Source organism: Thamnophis sirtalis, unplaced genomic scaffold (assembly GCF_051295495.1).
Source record: "Thamnophis sirtalis isolate CommonGarterSnake01/CBP01778 unplaced genomic scaffold, rThaSir2_p1.2 scaffold_8, whole genome shotgun sequence".
Lineage (NCBI taxonomy): Eukaryota > Metazoa > Chordata > Lepidosauria > Squamata > Natricidae > Thamnophis > Thamnophis sirtalis.
The window spans coordinates 74,034,681-74,052,999 of record NW_028261388.1 but is presented as its reverse complement, the minus strand read 5'-3'; the positions used below and the strand labels follow the sequence as shown (position 1 = coordinate 74,052,999).

Genomic DNA, 18,319 nt, shown 5'->3' with positions numbered 1-18,319 from the left:
GGTTTATGGATATTGATTGATTTATTAAAGCAATACTCCACTCCATCTGGTGTCTCTGGCCAGGTTCGTAAGGATGCATTTGCATACAGTGAATAAATAATAAGTATGGGAATAAACTTAAGCACCCATGGATAAGATTAGGATGGCAAGCTTCAGTATAAAATTCAGAGAATTTACAGAAAAGGGCTATTATGAACACAGCCTCTAGCTGTATATGGTTGAACTTTTTAATTCTAAGCTTCCCAGAGTCATTCAGAAGTCAGGCAGCCTTGAAATTGGATAAATAAATTTGCATTTTGCTCAGTTATATTAGAAATCCCCCCCACATATAACATGCATAGATGTAGAATAAATGCAAAAATAAATAAATACAAGCAAGTTATGCAACTAAGAAGTGGAGTTTCATGTCCTATTAAAAAAATTCAAGTAGAGAAAGCAGTTTTTTTTTCTATTCATACATACATCCCTCAGTTATATGCCTGTCTTTCAATATAGGCACCTTGTACAGCAAGGAATGAGAACACTCCTTCTGAAGATGTCTACAGGTGGGCAAAGGGAACTGGGACAGAGGTGGGGCAAGCCGTGACCCGTCAATTGCGTGCACGTCAAAAGTGCGCCGACAAAACCGCGGAGGGAAAACAGCAAGGTCGAAAGCGCTCCCACAAAAGAGCGCCGACAAAACCGCACCCACAAAAGCACGATTAGGGTTAAAGTAAGGGTTAGGGTTAGGGTTATTACCTTGTTTTCGCATTGTTTGTTGATGGCACACTTTCATCGGCGCGCATTTATCGGTGCGCTTCTGTGTGCGCGATTTCGACCTCGCTGTTTTCTTGTCACGGTTTTGTCGGCGCGCTTTTGACATGCATGCATTTGTCAGTGAACCAGGGCAAGCTAGTAGGGCCTTGTACATTTCACTTTATTGTGTGACCAGACCAGAGGTGGGTTGCTCCCAGTTCAGCCTCAATCGGGCAAACCAATAGTAGTGGTGGTGGTAGGCTCCGCCCACACACCCAGAAGCTTCTGTGCATCCACACAAACTTCTGTGCATGTGTAGAATTTGTGTGTGTGTGCGCGCGCATGATAGCGCACAATAGCATGCAAGCAAACCGGTAGTAAAAAATTTGGAAACCCACCACTAGACCAGACGGAGTCACAGAACTAGTGTTGCTCATTTGTCATATCCTCCAGTTGGCTTTTTTTTCTACTTCATTAGCAATAGCTTGAATTGTTAAAGGCACTGACACTCACTGTGATTTTACTTCTTAAATTCCTTGAAGTCAAATCCTACTATAAAAAGCAGTGACTAATCTCGTTTCAGATCCATGGGCATCAGTGGTGGGTTTCAAAAATTGTTCGAACCTACTCTGTGGGTGTGGCCTCCTTTGTGGGAGTGGCTTGCCGCCCATGTGACCGGATGGGAGTGGCTTGCCACCCATGTGACCGGCTATGAAGATGCCGACGACGCTTGTCAGAACCACCTTAAATTACCTCCCACACAGCACTGGCATGCATAAGAATATGATGTAAACTTGTTTTTTTAAAAGGCATCTTTGGTTTGCGTTAAAACAACTTCAACACACGCAATGTTCTGATTGCACCACAAACGCAGTAGTCATCCTTACCTTTCACAGAGGCACTGAGTTTTATAAATAGGAGCATGATAGTGTAGAATAATATCCAAGGACCAGTGGTGGGTTTTAAAAAAAATTTGGAACCTCTTCTGTAGGTGTGGCCTGCTTTCTGGGCTCACTGGTGGAACCTCTTCTAACCGGTTCGGTAGATTTGACGAACCGGTTCTACCGAATAGGTGCGAACTGGTAGGAACCCACCTCTGATGGGCATACAAGTGACCACTACAGTGTTGGGCCAGGAAAAAAGAAATTGCCCTTCCTCTACCTTCTCTCCTGCATCACTTAACACTTGGGGGAAAATCTTTGCCTTTGAGCCAATGGGGATTTTTTTTTTCCATTTCTAATTGCTGTTGAAGCGGATGGGGAGTCACAGCTGGAGAGGGAGGTGCTCAGCCTGTCAGTTTGCATACTGGCAAGGCTAATTTTGAACTGTTGATTATAAGTGTTGAGCCAAAAGTTTTCAGCAAATCTCAGTGGGCCTGAACAGAGAATAAAGGCAGAGAACCACAATCTCTTTAATAATCAGGAGTAAAAACCATTTGAGCCCAGATGATAGAATATATTTTTTTAAATGGTTTGTTAAAAGCTTTTCTCTATATTCTGTACAGGATAGATGACATGGAGACAAGCCCTTTTTTTTAACGTCTCTTTTTTTTATTCCTTGTGGAGCTGCATCTATTCTATTTGTCCTTTTTAAGTGTTTTATTTCAAACCAACCAGAGGTGGGTTCCTACCAGTTCGCACCAGTTCGGTAGAACCGGTTCGTCAAATCTACTGAACCGGTTAGAAGAGGTTCCACCAGAAAGCAGGCCACACCTACAGAAGAGGTTCCAAAATTTTTTGAAACCCACCACTGACACACACACACACACACACACACACACACACAGACTGACAGACAGACAGACTCACAGAGAGAGAGAAAAAGAAAGAGAAAGAAAGGAAGAAAGAAATAAAGAAAAAGAAAAAGAAAAAAAGAAAGAAAAAATGAGAGATGAAAGAAAAAAGGAAAAAGGGACAGAGATACAAAAGGAAGGAAAGAGAGAGAGAAAGAAAGAGAGAGAGAGAGAAAGAAAGAAAGAAAGAAAGAAAGAAAGAAAGAAAGAAAGAAAGAAAGAAAGAAAGAAAGAAAACACATGGCTGGCAAGCCACTCCCACCAGGTCACATGGCTGGCAAGCCACTCCCACAAAGGAAAAAGGGACAGAGATACAAAAGGAAGGAAAGAGAGAGAGAGAGAGAGAAAGAAAGAAAGAAAGAAAGAAAGAAAGAAAGAAAGAAAGAAAGAAAGAAAGAAAGAAAGAAAACACATGGCTGGCAAGCCACTCCCACCAGGTCACATGGCCGGCAAGCCACTCCCACAAAGGAGGCCACACCCACAGAGTAGGTTCGAAAATTTTTTGAAACCCACCACTGAAACCAACCCACTACAATATACCAGCCATCCTACCTAGCTGGCAAAGCAATTTAGATGTTCCTTGATTTCTTTATATTGGCTCTGCCCAATTTCTAACCCCCATTCCCCTCTTCAGTGAGCATTGCATGCGGGCATTTCTTCGGTTCTCTGTTCATCCACTATCTCCTGCCCATTATAATATTGTTGTTTTGAGGTCTCTTTTGACAGTAAACAAAGCTATCATTTGCCATTATATTTTAACAACAAGAATCTGTAAAGACACGAGGGTCCAAAGTTAATATGTTTGAAATTAGAGAATAGTGCCTCTCCTTTCTTCACCATCACCATACCGGCATAGAGGAATATTTTTTTTTCCTGAAATAGACAGATGTAGGCAAGTTCCAATGCCTCAAGTAATGCATCTATACCTTTGCACTTCTGATACAAAGAGTTCTATTTCTGTGGATTAGTCCCATTAGAACAGAAATAGAAATTAAACAAGGGAGGGTGACATTTGGATCTATCCCCTCCAGTCAAAATTAGCTGCATGGTCTGTGTACCCAATATTGTAAAAACAAAAACAAAAAAAAAGGAAGGAAGGCAGGAAAACTCTTATTCTACTACAGTATTCTCAACGTGGCTGGCTTCCAGATATGCGGGCTCGCAGAATTGTCAGTAGTGGCTGTGCTGGCTGGGTAATTCTGGGAATTGAACTCTGTACATCTGGGGATTGTCAAGGTTAAGGAATCCTATTATAATTCTACCGTACTATAATAAAGAGCCCTCCTTGGAATCCCAGCATTGTTTATTACTTTAGCATCCGTCTTGATAGCCTCTTTATGCATTTCTCTGCCTCATACTAAAGAAAATCAAGGTGGAATTATTTTGAGTTTCTTTTCCACACCGTACTCTTTCTCAGAACCGAGTAATCTCTTCTTAAAATTCCCTCTGAACAGTTCATTCATTCCTTCTCTAATCTAAAGGTTGATGTACATTCTTTCACACTAGGACAAGACACACTAAGTTTAAGAATAGCAGGCAGGTACTACAATTGCCACTTGAACCAAATCATTTGGTCCCCTTGAAATCTGAAGTGTTGCACAGCTCTAGGGGAAGCATTATCAGTCACAAACTGTATTATCATTAAATAGCAAAGAGTTTGCAATTATCTCCACAATAATACAATAAAACAACAGTTATTGTATGTATGTGTGTGTGTGTGTGTGTGTGTATGTATGTATGTACAGACATACACACATACATACATACAATAATATATTGTACCGTTCACAGAAATATACATACATACAGTACATCAATATTTACATTTTGAAACACTTTGACTTTTAATCATTTTCCAATTTGGAGAACAAGTTCTAAGTGAGCGCTTAAATAAAAATACAAACGAATAGTATCGACTAAATCAATTATTCATCAAATTTAATTGCCTTTTTATATTTGTCTTTTCCACAACAGTGTAAGTGGAACTGGTACAGTTCAGCAGCAACTAATTCACATTTAAAGCCAAATAATGGTTTGTTACATAAAATGCTTTGCTTGCTTCACTGGAAATCATTTTTATAACAATAGCAGAGAAGGCACGGTGGATAGAAAAGATATTTTAAGTCCCTGTTTTCTGTTTTGTTTAGGACCCTCAGGAGTGTTGTATCTAAATCAAACTTAGTCATTATTCCACCTACATTTTAGGATTTTAAGAGAAGAAAGCTGGGGGAGAAAAAAACAATGGAAGAAACTTGCATTAAAAAGAAAAGCACAAATGAGTATTAATCCTAGATTTAAATCCGTTTCTCCAATCTTCTGTGATTATTTCAGCTTGATCTACTCCCTCCCCTCTGTTCCTACCTGATCAATTCTGGTGCTGTGTTCAGATAAAGGGCAAATGGAATATATAGATTAGCCATTTATAACTGCAATTCCTCACATCAGTTCTGCAGATCTGAATCTTTTAAATTAATAAGCTCCAATGCAACCATTTTCTATAGGGCAATTTTCAGATATATACATAGGAACCTCTGAATATAACCTCTTGTCTTCATTCATGGTATGGCTCCATACTTGCATTTGTTCTGCTGCTTTTAAGGAGGCTGTAGTTTAGAGAAAGAATGCACATGTACACAGAATGTAGAAAGATTAGTCAATAAGAAAGCAAGCACCACTGCCAAATAAGTACCTTTGCAATAAACAATAGGGAAACCTCTTTAAATCTCAGTTGATTTTGTCATGAGCCCTAGCAATTCTATACTAACATTGCAATACATTTTATAATAATATGATGTTCCTTCTCCCCCAAGTCTAAACGGGTTTCATTGTTGGAGGTTTTCCATTGTTGTTCTTTTTTTATTGCCAGTACAGTTATATATCTCTTGTTTAACTTAACCGGTGATAAGCCTTAAATTCAGAATGAATGTGATAAAGGAATTTCATTCTCGTTGTCTACGTGACAGCGTACAGCTAATTAATTCATTTTAAAAATGTAGATAAATGTGTGCATTGCAAATATAAAATACTCCAGATGTCTTTGTAAAAATTATGAAAGAAATTGTATAAGTCCATTCAAAAAGGTAAGCTTCAATACTTCATTTAGCTACTATAGCAGAACAAAAGGCAGAGTGTATGGCCTTAATTCCTTATGCCCTTGAATTAAAATCACCTATCCTCATACTGAAAATTGGACACCTGCTGGTTAATTGATGACAATTTTGGCTGATTAATTTATTAATTTAATCCTGTGGCTAAGCTCAATTAATTGTTGTATCTTAGAAGCCTTAGAATTTGAAAGAACAGAATGCTGAGAGATGCTTTCACATTTAGCTTGGGATGTCTAGGTATATATTTGTGTCCCTGTGTGTGCAATCAGGCATATGTACAACTCTTATTCAATAATATATTTTATTGTTTGAAATGAAGGGCAAGTTCACTTCCTTTTCCACAGTGACCCAAGATTTGATAAGTGAAATCTAATCTCAACACAGAGGAAAACATAATTTCCTCCTTCCACAATTAGTGTAGAAAACAGTTAAACAGTTGATTAGCCTTTATTAGTCGGTCCTAAGGGTTATCATATCAGAGTTGCAAAAATCCAGTATGCAATTTTCATCTTCTTTTGCTGCTCCTTAGGGTTTACTGCAGCCCTGATATTCAACCTAGACAATCCTCTCAGTAATTTTCTATTAGTAGTTTCAAAATTCATCTTGATCCCATCTCCAATTTTTGGCCTGCTGATATGTTGGGTTTTTTTTTTTTTTTTTGCACAATAGCGTATCTTGCACTGACAAGATCACATAGGGATGGATGAATGAGTACTGCTTTTTAATTTACAGAATAATTAAAAAACCACAATTGCTCATAACAATTGCCCATCAGCGGTTTAACACCAGGATTTGATTATTATGAATTTCAATATCTTTTGAAATAAGGTTCATGAACAAAACCCAGGACTGCACCCAAATGGATGGAATCAATGAAAGTCATTTTATTTGCCTATTATGACTCTTTTATAAGTATTCTTTTTTTCCCCTTCCAATTTCCTTTACTTCAAAGGAAAAGATTAAGAACGCAAGTAGTATACTTTCAGAGATAAATGAAACTAGGGCTTATGAAGGGTGTAATAAGCTGGCTATATTTTAAGAGTACTTGTAACTCTAGGAATGGTATGGTTGCACATCAGATATGTACACTTAAAAATAATAATTAAAACATCTAAGTCTATGCAAATCCTAACAGAACCAGCTACATTCTATTAACCTAAGCTTATATTCTTTCAGGACATTTAATAAATCTTCCAAATACTATGTAAGGGTATGTGAGATGGAAAGAGAGAGCCGAGGTGGTGCAGTGGTTAGAGTGCTGTACTGCAGGCCACTTCAGCTGACTGCTATCTGCAGTTCAGCGGTTCTAATCTCACTGGCTCAAGGTTGACTCAGTTTTCCATCCTTCCAAGGTGGGTGAAATGAGGACCCAGACTATGGGGGCGATATGCTGATTCTGTAAACCGCTTAGAGAGGGCTGAAAGCCCTATGAAGCGTTATATAAGTCGAACCGCTATTGCTATTGCTAATTTTGAAGGGAAGGTCCTCCTCTGAAGTAATCCTTCTGCAGCCTAAGAACAGGTGAGATGCCTGACAAGAAAATGCAGGATTATGAGATGGTGACATCTATATCCAAAATACAAGTTTAGAATTTTTTTTTTGTCTGACTAGTTAAGCTTTTTTCTTTTCTTTTCCCAGAATAGTATCCACAGAAGAGAATGGAATAAAAGCCCAGCAAATACTTAAAGGTTAATTTATTTTCACTAGCAATAGTAATTCATCATCAGAGGAACCAATAATAACCTAGGGAGATGGAGAGCTGTCCTGTGTGGTATCTGTTCAAACAAAGTTTAAACAATCAACTCTTGGGAATACACTTATTTGAATTATGTTGGATTTGAGGGACCATCCAATTCTATAATGTCATATACAAATGGTTAAAAATATGTCATACATTTTATGTTGAAGGCAATCTCTAAAACAAATAGTAGATACTAATATGATCTCAGCCCCCTGTGCATCCTTAAGCCTTTTGTTCTTTTTTACTTATATAGTGCCATGTTCAGAAATTGCCCTTGTGCTATTTCATTATACAGTTAAAAAAAATATATTAATCCCCTGCCAAGGGAGTGAATTTTTGAGAGGAAGAACTTTCACAAGAGCCAAGTAATGATTTACTTAGCAATGTATATTTTGCTTTACTTCTCCAAGGATTTCTGCCATTTTTCCTATGCTGTGCCACGATTAGCAATTTAATTTTAGCTCAGCCCCATGGAACGTTTAGACGATTTTTATTTGCAATAAAACATGTCCCTAGCATAAATTGCTGAAGCCCTACAAAAAAAGATTAGAATGAGGTGATTATTAGTTGAGGGACTCAAAGAAGCTTTTAATGAATTTTTCCTGACCATTCACCCTTACCCATTTACTTACACCCTTACTCATATTATGCAGATTTATATGGATTCCTGGTGGTGAACAATGCGTAAAACAGAAATACACAGTGTATATCGAAACTATAGAAATAGACTTCTTGGAATGTCACTTTTACATCTTTAACCTCACCCATGTTCCCTGGGTATGCTTCTGAAGATCAAGGTCATGGACAACTGAGCAGACACAGTTTTCTTTGGTACATCCTGTGATGGAACACCAAAGCAATTATTTTCTTGGTCCGAAGCCTAGAAATAGGGATTGTGGTTGCTGGAACTGGGGGTGAAATGGCTGATTCTTGCAGGAAACCAGACCAGAGCATTTTCAATGCATAGCCACTACCGGTAGATAAGAGGATTGGAAAGAAAGCATGGATGTGGTTACACTTCGCTCAACTATAAAGCCATAAGAAATGAAGAATAAAATACAAGTTAGCCTCTTTAAGTTGAAAGTGAATCTATCATAGCAGGATATATAAAATGTGTCACTGTGTTGGGGCACATGAATTCATAGGATTTGGGGGATTGGGGCCTGCAGATCCATTACAAGTCTCTAATCCTGTCACTTATTTTTATCTCTCTTCTTTTATCATGTACATTGTTTCCTCTATGTTCCTTAAGAAAATTGCATCAAGATCCCTAGTTCCCAAATATGATCTAGGAATTATCTCCATTTTTTAAGGGATGTGCCATAGGATATTTTGTCTGATGATTGTTTGTATCTGACAACAGATAAATTCAAATGGTTACATGAGTATTAATCAACAATTCAGTTACATGAATATTGCCCAGATACACCAAATAGAACAGGAGTGTCAGGCCCGTGGACTGGATTTGGCCTGGAAACAACGAAGAACCGACCCTCAGTGCCTCTGCCAGTGAAAACTGAGCTCAGGAGCTCTGTCAGCACGTTTCTTCCCCCCTCAAGCTCCATTTTTGCTGGCAGAGGGCTGCAGGAGGCTGTGACAGTCGAAAATGGGGGTTGCGACAGGGGTGGATTCTTGCCAGTATCTAACCTCTTCTATAGAAGAGGTTCCACAAATCTACAGTGCTGTTTAGAACCGGTTCCAGCTCCGCCCCCCTGCCCATCCGCACATCATCAAGATGAAGAGCAAGAGGAAGAATTCTGGGAGTTGAAGTCCACAAGTCTTAAAGCTGTCAAGTTTGAACACCCCTGGGTTTTTTTTTTCTAAATGGTTAGGGATGCAAGGGTCTTGTAACTTGACAGCTTTAAGACTTGCACACTTCAATGCCAGAGTTCCTGAGCCAACATGACTGGAGGAGGAATTCTGGGAGTTGAAGTCGACAAGTCTTAAAGCTGTCAAGTTTAAACACCCCTGGGGTATTTTTTTCTAAATGGTTAGGGGTGCCAGGGTCTTGTAACTTGACAGCTTTAAGGCGTGCTTCAAATGCCAGAGTTTCTGAGCCAACATTTTGGTTGCTAAGTGCCAAGCCACTCCCACTCGGTCACATAGCTGGCAAGCCACTCCCACCCGGTCACATGGCCAGCAAGCCACTCCCACAAAGCAGGCCACACCTACAGAAGAGGTTCTAAAAAATTTTGAAACCCACCACTGGGTTGCGAGGGCCACATGGACCCCTCCCAAGCTCTGTTTCTGCTGGCAGAGGCTACAGGAGGCTATTGCGGTCGAAAATGGAACTCAGGAGCCTGTTTTGCTGGCACTCAGGCCACAACAGTGATCTCAAGCTGGCCATGTTCCCCTGCACTCCCTGAGGTCAAACACAACCCCGATGCGGCCTTCAATCAAATTGAGTTTGACACCCCTGGTATAAAATGTATTTGAAGATATCCTTGTTGATTACATAATTAACTGGCGGGCAAAAAGGATCAAGAGTTTAAACCAGATCCCCTTCAAATTCCTGCATCCTGTAGTGTCCATTGTATGCTGTTGAAGTGAAAGAGGCAAAGGAAAGAAACATAAAGAGCCGAGGTGGCGTAGTGGTTAGGGTGCAGTACTGCAGGCCACCTTAGCTGACTGTGATCTGCAGTTCGGCGGTTCAAATCTCACCGGCTCAAGGGCGACTCAGCCTTCCATCCTTCCGAGGTGGGTGAAATGAGGACCCGGACTGTGGGGGCAAGTTGCTGACTCAATTTGCTAAAAAATAATAATAATTTGTAAACCGCTTAGAGAGAGCTGAAAGCCCTATGAAGCGGTATATAAGTCTAATAAATAAATAAATAAAAGCAAAACTTTTGATCACTGCAACCATCGCACTATCCACATTTTTTTGTTCTTCCAATTACTCCCTAAACCTTTTTACCTGTAGCGAGGTTGGGACACCATTCCTCAGCATAGAAAGTGGGGAAACAGAAGCACCAGCAGTTTTATTATTAATTATTCAAGCTAGATTGCCCCATCCATTTGGGCCCTAATTTGTACAAAGGAGGCAGGGTTGGATAAAGATATTGAAGAATTGTGTTAGATATTCAGTTAGCATGGATTGGCTTGGACGTCTCAAAATTACAGATGCCTATGGGCCAAAAACACCATAAACAACCCTTCCATTTTGCCTTAAATGGCATCTGGTTCCCTAAGATGCCATCACAACGTCAGGCCAATTTGTCCTTGCTTGTGTCCCACAATTGTTTTCATTTAATTACCATTTATAAATATAATTTCTGTCAGTGCAAGATGAAAAATCATTAGAGTGTGCTATAATATTTCATGGGAAGATAATTAGATCAGGGGTGTCAATCTCACCGCCTGCGGAATGCTTAGATCTCGCCTGTGGGGCCGGCCTGAAAACAGCAAAGTACAGGCCCGCAGTGCTCTGCCAACGGAAATGTGCCCCACACCCACACTCCCGAGCTCCATTTTCACTGGCAGAGAGCTATCAAAACAAACTAAAAATAAAACAAAAGGAGAAATGTTTCTCCTTTTGTTTTTGAGCATGCAAGAAGGGTCAGGAAAGAAGAAAAGGGAAGAGGAAAGAAAAAGAATGAAGGATGGAAAGAGAGTAAGGAAGGAAAAATAAGGAAAGAGGGAAAGGAAGAAAGAATGAAGAGGGAAGGAAAAAGAAAAGGGAGGGAGGGAAGAAAGAACGGAAGATTATAATGAGTGAGGGAGAGTCTCAGAGAAATCCTGCCTTAGCACTTGGCCACAAGTGCCCCTGATATGACCCATTATGGCCACACCCCATGCCCTTCCCAACCCTCCAAGGTCACACACAACGCTGATGCGGCCCTCAATGAAATTGACACCCATGGATAATATGCAGTGATGGGATATGACCAGTACGCCCCGGTACGGGCATACCGGTGCCTGCTGGGAGCACCAGGTACCGTTCTGATACAGTGCTCCAGAGGGCCTACCCGCCTGTGATCCCTACCGGTATTTGAGCCGATTGGGGGTTTCGCGCACGTGCCGGGAGCGTATGGTGCCTGCACGACGCTCCGCCGAGCAGCTGGAGCGTCAGAGAGTCATCGTGGAGCATTGTGGGTGGTAAGTACGCATGCGCGCGCTGCACACATGCATGTGGTGGATGTGCAGCCCCGTTGCACCGTAACCAGTTGCGCTGGGATCCAGAACCCACCACTGATAATATGGCACTTCATTGGCGCTATATTATGAGGCCTAGATTTCTGTACCCGATATTAGGATATTACATATTAATAAGCATAGATATAATTCTGCCAAAAGACATTAACAGAAACCATCTTTCCATTAACAGCCACCAACTAATATACGTTTGTTTTTTTTGCATTTATTTCAGTTGTAGGATATATTGCATTTATGCATATCCAGTAAAGCCAGGACGGCTTTATATCAGTTTAGTACAGTGGTTCCCAAACTTGGCAACTTTAAGACTTGCGGACTTCAACTCCCAGAATTCTCCAGCCAGCAGAGCTCTGCTGGCTGGAGAATTCTGGGAGTTGAAGTCCGCAAGTCTTAAAGTTGCCAAGTTTGGGAACCACTGGTATAGTATATGCTTCAAATGCAACAGTTCCCAGTTTAAGCCTCCCTGGTATTTTCAGGTGAAAAAAGGATCCTTCAAAAGCTTGTCAGAGATTTAGAGAATCTTAGTGGATTCAATAGCTAGGTGTCACATGGCTTTGCCATATGCTTTCCCCTCCATCACATATAAATTTATTAATCAATATCTTGTATGTCATGGATTAATGATGTGGAATTATAAGAAGGATTATTCTAGTTGAATGGCTCACTTGGTTCGTTCTAATTCATTTCCAAATAGTGTAATAACAATGTAGACAGATAATGAGCTTCATGGAGTTTGGATGGTCATTGTTAGATACTTTCATGTGGATTTCAATCCTGTATGAAGCAACAAGAGAGCTTAGTATCCTGCAAAATCCCGTCCAACTCTGTGATTCCACAAAGAACACAATTCTCTAAACTGAATACCATTTTCTCAGCCAAAATATTTAATGGCAAGATCACAAGACATTAAGCAAACTGTATGTTCTTGTTAATTACAACTTTCATCCCCAAAGTTGTGATTTGAGTGTTTCTTTCAATTCAGAGCAACTAAATACAGTACTTCACAATTTTTTTTTAAAAAAAATTCCTGACTTGTGTTGTGCTGCCCTCTGCTGTTCTAATCTTTATATGTATAAGCGAAATACCACTCATGCATCATCACGAAATCTCCAGAACCCTAAAGCCTACAAACTTGAAATTTGGCACATAGGTTCCTCTTGGCTTCTAGGTGCTTGCTAAGAAAGGATTTTTCGAAATGACCATCAAATCATTAGTATTTCTTATAGTATTATTAAGATGCTCTGATGCTAAGGAGTTAAGAAGTTCTACTCTCCCACCCCACCTCAAAAGAACTGTTCCAACTGCCACTTGGGTGTGGGCGTGGCCAGCGAGTGACTCATCCGGACTGCTGGCTGGGAGTTTTAGACATTCTACTCCCCCTCCCCACTGGAAAAATTATCTGATGCTAAGGAGGAAGAGAGGATCAATGGGGCCAGCCTGAGGGAGGGAAGCGGATAGGAGAGGATCAATGGGGCCAGCCTGAGGGAGAGAAGGGTAGAGGAGAGGCCAATAGTAACTACTCATTTATTTTCAAGCTGTGTCAATTTATCAAGCCTGATCACATAGTTTCATAGCAGAGAACAGGCATTCAGCTAGTATATAATATTTGAAATCAAGAATGATTTTTTTAAAATCCAAAACTCTCTAAAGTTGTTTGTATGTAGATGAAACTTCCTTCTGGATGTAGTCAACATTTCATTTCCAAGAGAAGTGTTGCTAGAATTAGAATTTTTAATCATGCTTTCCAATTATTATTTCTTGGAGTAGTCCTAGATTACAAAAACTATTTTAATTTGTAAACTGAATTTACAAGAATACTGGCTTGTCATTTTTAAATTATATCCAGATCTCTGATTCATCTATTTATTGTTGGGCTGATTAGCAATAGCAGATATAAATTACGTTTTTATTATTTTACCCTACCTTCTTTGTATGCAAAACGTATGCTACCAAGTGGGCTGTAGGCCAAAAAAAAAAAATGTCATAATAAAAATTCCAGTCTTGGATTTTATTTTACATTTACTTTTGTTTGCTTTGCTATAGCAAATAAGCTTGGTTCCCTTTTTGTAAATAAAAATCAACTGAAAGAAAGCAGTTTTATGAAAATTATTACATATCTTTTTGAAAATGCAATAATGTTAATTAGTCTAATTTAATTAGTTTAAACAAGTTAACATAAACATAGATGGGTTTGATCAATGGCAGGAGGATACTGGATTTTACCCACTAGAGAATCATAACCACTAGCTCCATTTTTCTCATGCCTAATTTCTGCCTAACCTGAGACTCCCTGCCCCTCCACATGAAAGCATAAACAATGAATTAATTAAGGCATTCCCAGTCTCTCAATGTTTGGGGAATTATGGGATGGGTAGTCACAAAAACCTTGGGGCAGTGTTACACATGGTGCCAGGTTCAGCTTATGGCTTGTCACTCAGAGCCCTGGTCAACAATCACACTTTCAACCACACACTGAGTCACAACCAGTTCTTTGGAATACACGGAGACCCAGTAAATTTAAAATAACAGCAAAACTTTACTGATTACTTTGTACACTTGCTCTTACACATACACACACACTCATCCAAGTGTGAAGTCCTGATGATTTATAGAATACCTCAAAACCAACATGGCCTGACCCCAAATAATCACCTACATTTCATTAGATTTTTTTTTTACCAAACCCACGTTTGTGTCTGATTCAACTACATCCCCACAAAAGCTTAGTAGAAACAATTTAATGCAGTGTAAATAGCACTTATTTGTTATCATTTACTTACTAGCAATTTTGCTGTGGTTGAGGATAAACGTGTGAATAGTTTTCAATTCAAATGAAGGCACACAAAGAATTGATGTCTGTTATTAAAATAAACCAGCAAACATTAAAACCTAAAGGACTTAGAACGTCAATGTTAAGATACATAATTATTTGGAATGTACTTTTAACAGCTACTTCCATTAGCAATATTCTAGAAGTCCAATCTGGAAGGAATGGATTTAGAAAATGTGTCTGGTAATGCTGTTTCATTTAATGAACAAAATTGTTCAAGAAATGATATAATTCAACATCTGGAGGGAGGTTATATTGTAGATTGGAGGGCTTGAGGGGGAAGGAACCCTTAAATCCCAGAAATCAAAAGAACATGAAAAATAAGGTACTACAGCTGTGCTACATAAAAATACTGACTATCAGATTAATCATTATGGTGGCTAAAACACAAGTATTAGCCTGTATAAAACCTGTATTTGATGGGCCAATTCAATATTAAACTCTGGCTTAGATTTTGGGGGAATACAGCAAGATTGAGGGTTTTAAGTATATCCTCTGAACCAAGACATTTAATTTTGGTGATACAAAATCCAGGCAATCACAGCATAAAGTGATACAAAACTAGTACACAATCTTAGCATTAATTTGGGTAAACAGAAACATGTGATTTTAATATAAGCTGCATAATTCACTGTGGCAACCCAAAGTTAGTGGAACCAATCATTTAAAAAATGACCACATTTTGGATGAATATAATGACATTAATTTTTCAGATGTTTCTCCAAATTCCAATCTAGAATCAATTATCAAGTGTAAAATCCAGATTTGGGGAAAAGAAAATGATATAAAACTAATACATAAATTTTGAACTGAAACTGAATTTTAGGACTTATAATTACACAGCTCAAATCTAGGCTACTGTATACTGTCAACATAATTCATTTTTGTTGCATGAATTCAGAGGAACAATAACAATTACTAAGAGTGTATGAAAGATAAAATTCTCTCCCAAAGATAAAAAAAATCATAATCATATTTTATAAATTATGGTATATTAATATATCAATAAAGCTATTTAATTTCTAAAATGACGCATATCATTTTAGTGATTCAAATCCATTGATAGAAACAAATTCACTGAAGTGATTGCAATATGCTGTTCATTTGGTTAAAACAATTTATACCAAAAAGATTGGGGAAAAACTCTTATAAAGTAATTGTGTACCACATTTCTCAACAACTGAAATGCTTTATTAAAATTATTTTAAATGCTTTGCAGTACATAATTATAAAAAATGCACATGAATAGTCAATGCAAATTGACTTTTTAGTCTTTTTTCCCCATAATGTCAACATTACTTTTGCTTTGCATATTTCTGGTATTTTCATCTTTGTCAGTGGAAGAAAGGTTTTCTACTGTGCGGGCTTCCAATAATATTTTTTCATGCTGTCCATTCAATTCGTCTTCTTTTATTGTCGGTAACTGATTGATGTTTTTGGTTTTACATTCAAGTTCCATTTCTTCTAGCACTTGCCCCGATGTATCTATAGATGCCGCTTCCAACTGACCTTCTAAATTTTCTTCTTTCCTTTTTGCTTTGAATACCTCAAGTCCCATCATTCTCAGGTAATGCAATCTCTCATTCTTGGGCACAAAGGCACGAAGGGATGTCTTGCCAAGCCAACCACACAGCAAAACAGAGCACTGATGGGAATCTTGTTTGCTACAAAGAGACAAATGCTTCAGTTTTATTTTCTTCAAAGGATTCATTAGTAATTTTAAACAATACTACTTTACAGTTCTTGAAAGCATTAAATTAAGCCTTTTTTATTTCTGTTCAGTTTCTATTCAAAAGAATCTGTACCAGAGGTGGGTTCCGGCTGGTACGGGCATACTGGGGCCAGAAATATGCTGTACTTTTGCGTACCTGTTCCATGGCGGCATGGCCACACCCCTGTACCAGTACGCTCCCCTGGCCTGCCCGATTTGCAAGGCGCTTCTCAAAGAGAAGGCAGCAAGGGTGGGGTTTCTTCAGAGGACCCAAGGCCAGAGTGGCATTGAAGCCCTCTCTGAAGCAGCTGGAAAAGGTACGTGGGTCGGGGGGGGAGGAATTCAAACTTCACCCTCCTGGTGCGGGGCTTTGGACAAAGGCTGGGGGGAAGGGCTCTGGCTCGCTCAAACTCTCTCCCTCATTCTCTCCCTCCCTTGTGTAGTTTGATGCAGCCTGCAGTTAGTGAAGCTAGGCACTGGTGAGGGCTGGCTTTTTGCATAGCTTTATCCAGCTGTGGGGAGGGAGAAACAGATGGGGGCCTGGGAATAAAGTCATTTCCCACCCCCGACAGCTGGATAAAGCTATGCAAAAATCCAGCCCACCTTCACTGACTATAGGTTTGAAAAGGCAGCGTGGCTCTACCTGCAATTAAATCAGACTGGGGAGGGAGAGCATGAGTGAGTACTGAGGACCACAGGAAGAGGGAAGCCAGGCAAAGGAGCATGCTGTAGCACACACACTTTCCCCCAGCCCTGTTCTTTCAGAAGGCTCCGCTCGGCTCCCCTCGGCTTCTCTGCCTCTCCTCTCACCCCAGCCAGTCAGCAGGAGGTAAATGGGTGGGCTTTATTGCATTCCAGGCATTTCCCACCTGGACAGTATGCTGCATTTGCAATGGGGGAGGTGTTTGGGGAAGGCAGTGGGGGAATGGTGGGGGGGATGGCAGAGGAGCTGCTTTCAAGCCATTGGGAGATATATTCAATCCAAATTTTGTGTGTGCACGCTGTGTTTGAGAGATAGTGAGAGAGGGAAGGGGGTAGGAGAGAGATACCCAATCCAACTTCTGTGTGCGTGTGTTTGAGAGAGTGAGAGGGGGGAGGGATGGAGGGAGAGAGAGGGGGAGGAAGGAAGGAAGGAAGGGAAGGGAGAAAGAAAGAGAAAAAAAAGAAAGATGGAAACTTCTTTCGCAAAGGAGAAAAACAAATGCTGTCGCTTTAAATCGGAACTGAGCATGCCTGGCTGTGGAATTCTGGAAGTTGAAGTCCACAAGTCTTAATGCTTATAACTTTAAATTGAAGCTTTAAATTGAAAAGGTGCAGGGAACAACAAATTGGTTATATGGTTATATGTTGTATGGTTTTATGTTTTTGAAGTTTTGGGATTTGTGCAATATGGGCTTTGTGTTTCCAAAAGGGTTTGGATGATTCTCTGCTTGTCAATGGAGCCAAACTTTCTCTAGGGTCATTATCTCATTATCTCTATCTGGCAGGAATGTGCAATGAGCTTCAGTCAGGTTTCTTTGTTAGCAGAAGGAAAGAAAAACAGTACAGCAATTTAGGGCTAGAAGGCTACTCGGAGGTCATCTAGTCCAACCCCCTGCTGCAGCAGGAAACCTTACTTTGTCTGGATTATTTTGGTGCCTCTAACTGAGAGGAAAATTGCCAGAAAGGAAAAGGAGTTTACTAGGACAAAACTGCCATGCAGAGGAACGCAGAGATGACTTCTGACTACAATTGAGCCCAAAATTTTGATTGCTAAGCAAGAGCATTGTTAAGTGAGCTTCACCACATTTTACCCAAACCATGACATCTCCTGGTGAGTGACATCAAGTTGGCCACTCCCACCCAGTCACATGATCGCCAAGACACTCTCATCCCGGTCACATGATCGCTGAGCCACTCCCACAAAACAGGCCACTCCTACAGAATAGGTTCTTAAAAAAATTGAAACCCACCACTGATCTGTACATCCTTTCACACATTTGTATAAACTGAACACAGAGGTCACTTACCTTTGGTCTGGTTCATATTTTAAGACTATGCTCCCCATAGCTGAAACAAACAGAATATAATGTTTTAAAACCAGAGATTATTACAAATACAAATGACATTAACCTTTAACGATTCAACCTATGGCCCACAGTTATTCTCCATATAGTTTGCTGAATACTACCATCTTTTCTATCAAAGCAGATGTTGTTAGGAAATTATTAATATTCTTGAGCTGCTATTAAAAATGTTTAGATAGTGATCT

At 39.7% G+C, this 18,319-nt stretch overlaps 1 protein-coding gene and 1 long non-coding RNA gene across 2 annotated transcripts in view; both read right to left on the bottom strand.

Annotated features, from left to right (window-relative positions):
- LOC148044493 (uncharacterized) overlaps positions 1 to 18,319 on the bottom strand; it is a 1,189,713-nt gene that overhangs the window by 558,074 nt on the left and 613,320 nt on the right. The window lies entirely within an intron of this gene.
- Positions 15,527 to 18,319, bottom strand: part of NSUN2 (NOP2/Sun RNA methyltransferase 2) — a 36,600-nt gene continuing 33,807 nt past the window's right edge. Inside the window, exons 18-19 of the mRNA XM_087721917.1 lie at positions 18,078 to 18,117; positions 15,527 to 16,021 (exon numbers count right to left, since the gene is read on the bottom strand). Coding sequence (XP_087578043.1) covers positions 15,625 to 16,021; positions 18,078 to 18,117 — 437 coding nt within the window. The 3' untranslated portion in view covers positions 15,527 to 15,624. The remainder of the gene's footprint in view (positions 16,022 to 18,077; positions 18,118 to 18,319) is intronic.